A 7902-nucleotide genomic window follows, 5' to 3' on the forward strand; every position below is an offset into this window, starting at 1 on the left:
ACGAAAAAGTTAATAGAAAATAGAATTTTTCTCCTCGTAAGGCTTGTCAATTTAAAGTATAAAGATGATAATAACATTGTTGAGTATATAAGTCTGTTTTAGAATCTTGCAAACAAGCCGGTTGCTATAAAAAATGAATATAGATAATAAGATACAAGGATTGTTACTTCTCAACCCTTTATCGGAAAGTTGAGAAACGTATGTGGTGATAATTTATAACTCCATGTCATGTGAGACTCTAAGTATAAAAATGGTTAAAGATAATTTACTAAATGAAGATGCTAGAAGGAAAGAATAAAGAGAATCTTCTTCTGGTATACTTGTTATTGAAAAACAAGAAAGACGTGAAAGAAATTATAGTAGAAATCTACGTGGTTATAGAGGAAGATCCAAATCTAGAAGATATATCAAGTGTTTTCACTGTAATAAGTTACGTTACATAAAAAAAGAGTGTAGGTTTTGAAAACGAGAATAAAATAAAAAAAATAAAAAAGAGACCAATATAGTTGTCGTGAATGTGATATTAGATGGGCTTGGACTAATTGATTTGGGCATTGAGTCCAAATCTAATTTATTAAAAAAAAAAGGAAATAATGGTTTGCATGATGTGAGAGAAGAGGAGAGAAAATGAACAAGAGAGAAGAGGAGAGAGAAATTAAGGTTTTGAGGCTTTTGCCAAATGATTAAGCAGTTAAATTTATCGGTTTTAGCTCAAATTTTATGTGAAAGTCCTTGCAATAAGCTTTATAATATTAACGGTACATATTTACGGTTTATCCTCTTCAAGATACTTTTTTGCTATACCCACTTGATGAAACCTAAAATTTTTCTTTCATGAAATTCATCTATGGTAATGATAATATATTATTATTGAGCTAAGATCTGTGTTCTTAATGTTATTATGATCCTCTAGTTATTCTGGAGAAGACTTATTATAAATCTGTTATTATTATTAATGATAATGGAAGTTTAAAGTGGAGGTCATATGTTTTTTTTCGCATTTAGTTTTTTACGTAAAAATTTGATGTCTCACTTTCTAATTGATTTATTGTTCTACTCTTCATGCTGCTCTGATTAATATTTATTTTTGATAAAAAAAATTAATATTTTGATGAAAAACCCAATTTCATAAACAAAGATGAAAAAAAATATTTAGTTATAATAATTTTTCCCAGCATCATGTTGCTATGTTTGACGAAATTAAAGGCATCTATGCTTCCTAAATGAACAAAGCTTGCAACTTCATGTTGATGGTCTGTATTCACGGCTCATCTTCATGTCATGTCGTTCCATCAGGTCGAGTTGCAATCTTTTGGACTGCTTGGATGTGCGGTGGACATGAACTGCTGGAATAATCTGGCTTGTCCTCAAATCGCAATGATCGACAGTAATGGAAGTATGATACAAATTCTGATGGATATGACTTGCAAAGTGCCTGATTCACAAAAAAAGGTCCAAAAGTTTTCTCATTCGTCTTCCTTATTGTGCGAATAAAATATAGAAGATGCTGGATAATCAAGTTCTTCATCAAACAGATAAAAAGAAGATTCCGAGTTACCTCTAAGGGAGTAAGCATTTTCTTTTCACTAATTCTATCATACTTCTGCTTTTTATTGCCAGCTTTAAGCCCTTGCCAAGGAAGGCTGAGGTAAAGAATGACCATCAGACATATTATGTTAAGTGTCATCAAATTCTATAAATGAAAGTAACAGACAGCACAACAAATTGATGCTAACCTTCCTCTTAAAAAATACATAAGAACATAGCCAAGAGATTCTAAATCATCTCGTCGGCTTTGCTCTGCATGTAGAAATGAAAATGTCAATATGAGTTAGCACAAGATGTATGATATGTGAAATTAGGTGGAAGAAACTCACCAACCCCAAGATGTGTATTAACACTTGCATAACGTGCTGTTCCTGTTAGGTTCTTATTCTCCCTGTAAAGATCATAACATCTTACATAATTAATAAGCAATAACCAATTGCTAAAGAACATTACATGTGTCCATAAAGATATGGAACGCAAGGACTCAAAAACTCAACTCCTGAATATGCATAAGAATCCCATTTTAGAAGTTGTAAATGATATCGAACACATTTGGCAGAAGAAAACAAGAAATAAAACAAGGGCAAGATAGAGAGAACCAAATTAACCACCTTAGCAAATTGGTTATAGAAAGATAGAAACGTCAAAGGTCTGAACTTTGAAGAACTACTCTGCCTTTAAAATATTCTGTCAATTTAATTATTAATAGCCAAAATTTTCTCTGTGTTATGCTTTCCAACTTCTATTGTCTCCTACAGTATATTGTTTCCTTCCAAAATTAAATTCCATACAAAATGCAGATCCAAATTCATCACTTACTCTTGACTTAAATAATTCAGCAGTCCCATATTCATGACTCGTCAGCACTTCATTCTTGTTCACAGTATTTACTTAAGATCAGTAACAAACTTAGAAGAATTTAAACTAATCTTAATTACTCTCTTTCCAATTTTCCCTTTTATCTTTCCTTTATGGGTTTGCATCTTGAGGTTAAAAACTGAATGATAAGAGAGATGCATATTTTAGATCATATAAAATCCTTTTCATTTCATGAGTAAGTGGTAACAAAAAGATCAATTACGAAAGGGAAAAAAAATAGTTTTCAAGGTTCTCTTATTTAAAATGCTATCCTGAAATTAGCCTTATTTTCACTACAGCAACAGTTAATTAAAAAACTACCATAAGTAGGCATGAGTTCTTTGCAGGCTGGTAAAGCTTTTATATTAACATGTCAGGACTAAGATATAATTACCTGTACGGTATGTGCTTATGAGTTTGAAGATCCCTATATTTCTTTGCAAGGCCATAGTCAATGATATAAACCTGAGAGTAAATAACAAATGTCAAACAAGAAAACAGAATGAAGAAGACAAAGAACACAGCATAAAACGCTGGGAGTACATGACTAAAGCCATTATTTCATAATTTGGTTTCTCAATCTCTACATAAATGATTGATGTGGTTGCTGTAATTTCAACTTGAGACAAACTAAAACAGATCCCTGCACCTCTATACTATTGCCACACTGGCATTAAAAGATCCCTGATAATGCCCCCATGCCAAAGTCCAAATACCCACTACTCAGACCTTTTGTGTTGTTGTTGACCAAAGCCTTGCCAGACTGTGATCAGTTTTAGGAACAACCAATAGCCTGAAATATCAGATACTATAAACATAATCTGCCTTATAGCGAAGCTATATATAAGCATAGCACCTAACAAACATAACCAACTACAGCATCGACTATGGATGCTTATTGGAATAATGATCTCCACTATATCGCAGTTCCTTTTTCTCTATCCATTAGTAGATGCAAGAGAATAAATGTCTGGGAATCAAGCCTGTTGGTTGGAAATGATATAGGACCTCTCCGATTCACAGTGGATCACTAGAACAAGGTGAGAAGAAAGGAATTGCTGTTGAGCAATACACGAAGGGATACAATCCTATGGAGGATGATGCTACTGAGCATCTGTGTTCATCATCAAATCCATCATCATCATTTTGCCAACCATCACAGACCCAGCCCCTGGACTCCGATGAAAAAACAACCAACCAAAGATTAGTAATAAATGTGCTCATCAGGAACATCCAGGTTGCAGCAAATTAGGACACAGATCAATGGAATATGCTAAAGATTTTTTAAATAAAACAAATTATATATGCTAAATAAGTGCTTCGTCATTCAGATACCTAAAACTAAAGAACTATTCACTCCAAGTGAGTTGTTAAGAAAATCTTTACCTGTGTGTTCTGACTGTATACCTGGTTAGGGAAGTACTAGATATAAATAATCAAGTGAATGGTTAAATGCCATATAAGATGATGGTACAACTACAATCTGCACAGTAATTGGAGATTGTTTTCCTCGATCTTCATAACTTGCCTAATATGAAGTTGGATTGTATGGTATAACTGACATTCCATATTTTTGTATGCACCATATTGAGCATAGTGAGGAAACCACTGGTCAATCAATTGCCAATATCTTTGGTAAAAATGTTCTATCCTAACCTTCAGAAGCATGTAATATAACTTTTAGGTAAGCACAAGTTGCATTGCCATATTGCATGAACAAATTCAACACCTAACAAGAAAATAAAACATCATAGTATGATTTGAAGTCCAAAAGAACTATCATCACATATTCCTAGAACTAAGCCATCAATCTATCAGTCTGAAGGGCAATTAGTAACTGAAGTTTCCAGTAATTCAATAACATACCTGATTTGCTTTACGACCAAGGCCCATAAGAAAGTTATCTGGCTTTATATCACGGTGCAGAAACCCCTTTGAGTGCATATACTCAACTCGGTTAATCTTTAAAAAGATAAAAAACACAGGTATTATGACATTGCTAGAAAGTCCCATAAGAAAAGTATAAAAAATTAGACGTTAGAAAGGTTAGAGCTACAGCAGACAGGTAACAACGTGGTGCACATACTAATTGATCAGCAAGCATTAGCACTGATTTCAGTGAAAACCTCCGGTTACAGTAGTTGAACAAGTCTTCAAGGCTAGGCCCAAGAAGATCAATGACCATGACATTGTATTCTCCTTCCACACCAAACCACTTTAGATGGGGAATTCCAGCTTGATTAAAACACAAAAATAAAATCATCAATGGCAATGTCCAATCAAACAAGATGAATCATAATTATAGATTAACAACTTACTTCCTCCTTGGAGATGAATATACAACTTTGACTCATAATGAAGTTGAGGATGCTTTGCCTTCACAGACTCCTGCCAATATTAAAGCATAAATGGTAAATTTTCAGATCTCATGTGTTATTAAATAGAATAGCAAAAGTAGATTGCTATAAAGACAAAACTAAAGTACAAGACTATGATCAAGATCATCAGAATCACAAATGAATACAGTACTGAAGCAAACTAGAAAATTTTAATGTACTTTCAGAAACAAAACAGAGTGGTCGGTGCAAGTTTAAAAACTTCCTAAAAGCTAAACCTGCAAACACATATTACACACCAAGGAACAAAATTCACATTAAACTGATCTCCATTGATTACTGAACAAGCAACCATTTCACTCATTAGATTTTCGGAGATGGGACCTAATACGTAACATCCAAGATCAATGGGCTTAATATCATGGAGGATGTAAAAGTTTCAAATATTATGCAACAATGTATACGTTTGTTGCAGGCATTGTGCCACCTTCACACCTTAATTTAATAGACTGTAACATGGTTTCAACTGGTAAACTTGCCAATGTAAACCTAGGGTAGAAGTCATACGTGGAAAACTTTGTAACTTCTCACATAAAAAAATTAGTGTTATCATCGATTCAAATTCAAGTTAAAAAAAAAAAAAAATAGCCACATATGTCTAGATTTAAAATTTTGAATGTTTTGAATTCAAGCTAAGCAATGATACATACAAGCTTTACCGCCACTTCCTCTCCGCTTTGTATGTTGACACCTGAATCAAATAAACCAAGAAATATGGGGTGACCATAAGTAGAAGGCAAGGCATGAAAGGAATTTATAAATGATGCACACATATCCAAGAAAATAACATACCGAGATAAAGCTCTCCAAAAGAACCACTACCAATCTTTTTGCCAAGTTTAAATTTTCCGGCCACCACGTGCTCCATAGTTGAAGATCCAAGCCAAATTGACCCAGAATAATAAACTCAGAAAAGAATTCTCCTAATCACTGAAGTTATAAAAGAAAATCCTCCTTCTCTTTCCGCAAATCGCCAGTAATCCCCCTACAACTCACCTCCGCGACGAAATACAACCAGAACTATCTAATCCGCCAATCTAAACACCCCAGAATTCGTTATTCCAGGTCCCAAAAACCTACATTACAAGGAATCCGAGTCATCGGGTACCAAATCCTCTAACCAAAGGATCCAACCAAAAAAGCACTATTCCCTACAGCCCACCCAGTCGATGCAAATATCCAATCGCCCACAACTCCGATTGAAAACAATCAAATCACCAGCCTTCGACCACCAAATAGGAATCCTAGAAGATCTCACCGACAAGAGAGATCCAAGCACCGGTTCTCACGATCGGCGGCCGGCGATTCCAGCAAACGAATGGGCGGATCGAAGATCTGGAGGTCAAAAAAATTCGCCCAAATCTCCACGCAAATCCGTCCCGACGGAGAGAGAACGGGAAGCGAGCGGTACCGATCTCGATAAAGCCGGCGACACAACAGTATCTATTTATTTATGATAAAAAAAGAGTTTGTTACCATTATTTCGGGATTTAATTACTTGCTAATTAGGTGACCTAAGCATGGTTTAAAAGGGAGCAGGAACTCGTTAATCGTCGTTGCCAGCTGTGATGGGCCGGTGTTGTACGATCTCCGCGTACGGGTGATTGATGGAAATGGGAGAGCCACAAATTTCTCCGACACATCCGGCCTTCACCTGAAATCCACCTGCTGTATGATTGGAGGTAGCTTTTAGGTGGGGTCCAACTGTAAGCCCAGTGTCATCTCTGATGCAGAAGCGTAGCGAAACGGAAAGGTGCGAACGCCTGGTGGTGGCGATTAGTTCGCAGAACTTTAGACTGTAAGCTCACCCGACAAAGCTACCTGCTCACTGATTGGGGGTAGCGTTTGAACGTGGGTTTCAACAGAGACCGTTGTTACCTCTGATGCAAAGACGCAGCGAGATGAGAGGTGGAGAGGTGTCGGTGGTGGGAATCGGATCGCAGAATCGAAGGCTAACATGCTGTTTGCAGGGCGGTAATTACGATCTAATTGTAATAAACGGTAGTTAATATCGGGCCTAAGACATATAAATTCGCAGTTCATTCAAATCACAATTACATCAGTGGGCTACGTTAGCACATTAGAATAATGAGATCCATAAATTTCAACGTGTACGATGGTTATGGGCCTAAATTAATTGATCCACATGTACAGAACCTATGGTTCATATAGAAAAGGCCAATGCAACATCAACCAATATCGGGCTTATGGGCCATCAAAATTTACGTAAAATGTAAAATCTGTAGGAAGAGAGGCGTTAGTTATGTCATATCCAAGACAAGAATAAATAAGAAAACATTCCTTTTCTTTTCCGTTTATAATGATCAAATATAATAATTACGTGGCTTCATATTTATTTTTTAAACTTTAAATTTTATTTTCTATTCGTTGTTTTTCTTAATCAAATACACATATATTTCACTATCACTCTTAAGATTTAGGAAATCCTAAGTTTAGACTACTTGTGAGTAATCCTAATTTTAAATAAGAATATGTATAAATAATTTTAAATTTGAGTTTAGGTTAACTCATGAGAGAGTGATTCTTTGTATTGATTTTGTTTTACATAGTGAAATTTTAATTTCTTTTGTAGAAGTAACCATGTTAAATTTGCATTGACATTGTGGTATATTCTTTACTTGTTAATTTTTAATTTCTCTTTTGATTTTTTTGTTTTCTCTCCCTTCTCATTAGTGTGGATTACTGGTTTCCCAAAGATCTTCGAAGCTGCTTGAATAATTAGTCATATCAAAACGATAATAAAAAGATTATTGTGGATTACTGGTTTTTGATTTTTTTGTTTTCTCTCCCTTCTCATTAGTGTGGATTACTGGTTTCCCAAAGATCTTCGAAGCTGCTTGAATAATTAGTCATATCAAAACGATAATAAAAAGATTATGTTAAAACTAACAGAAAACAAAAGAAAGGCTTGATGGACTTTTAGAGTTCTCCGAGCATCAACTTCTGATGAATGAAAAATAGTTAGTGTATCGTATTGGTAAAATGGGTAGCATGTTGCCTCTACAATCCAATGCTACGTGAAAGAGTACGGGATAGATGGACATGTTGCATGTTAGAGGTTGCAAGGATTGGTAGCAGA

The 7902-nt window shown here is 35.0% G+C and overlaps 1 protein-coding gene across 1 annotated transcript; it reads right to left on the reverse strand.

The window, feature by feature from the left end:
• Positions 1-1139: 1139 nt before the first annotated feature.
• LOC135642088 (casein kinase 1-like) lies at positions 1140-6224 on the reverse strand. The gene is made up of 10 exons (XM_065157912.1): positions 5595-6224; positions 5453-5493; positions 4725-4794; positions 4493-4641; positions 4273-4368; positions 2801-2871; positions 1878-1939; positions 1737-1800; positions 1559-1643; positions 1140-1435 (listed from the first exon to the last, which is right to left on the reverse strand). The coding sequence occupies exons 1-10, from the start codon at positions 5668-5670 to the stop codon at positions 1280-1282; spliced, it is 870 nt and encodes a 289-aa protein (XP_065013984.1). The 5' UTR covers positions 5671-6224; the 3' UTR covers positions 1140-1279.
• Between the last annotated feature and the right edge of the window lie 1678 nt (positions 6225-7902).

The sequence above is a fragment of the Musa acuminata genome, chromosome BXJ3-7 (assembly GCF_036884655.1).
Source record: "Musa acuminata AAA Group cultivar baxijiao chromosome BXJ3-7, Cavendish_Baxijiao_AAA, whole genome shotgun sequence".
Classification (NCBI taxonomy): Eukaryota; Viridiplantae; Streptophyta; class Magnoliopsida; order Zingiberales; family Musaceae; genus Musa; species Musa acuminata.

Coding starts and splice junctions, on each gene's coding strand:
- LOC135642088 (XM_065157912.1), bottom strand. CDS start 5,670: ATGGAGCACGTGGTGGCCGGAAAATTTAAACTTGGCAAAAAGATTGGT. Junction 5,494..5,594: donor TTTTGGAGAGCTTTATCTCG/GTATGTTATTTT, acceptor TATTTGATTCAG/GTGTCAACATACAAAGCGGA. Junction 4,369..4,492: donor TAATGCTTGCTGATCAATTA/GTATGTGCACCA, acceptor ATCTTTTTAAAG/ATTAACCGAGTTGAGTATAT.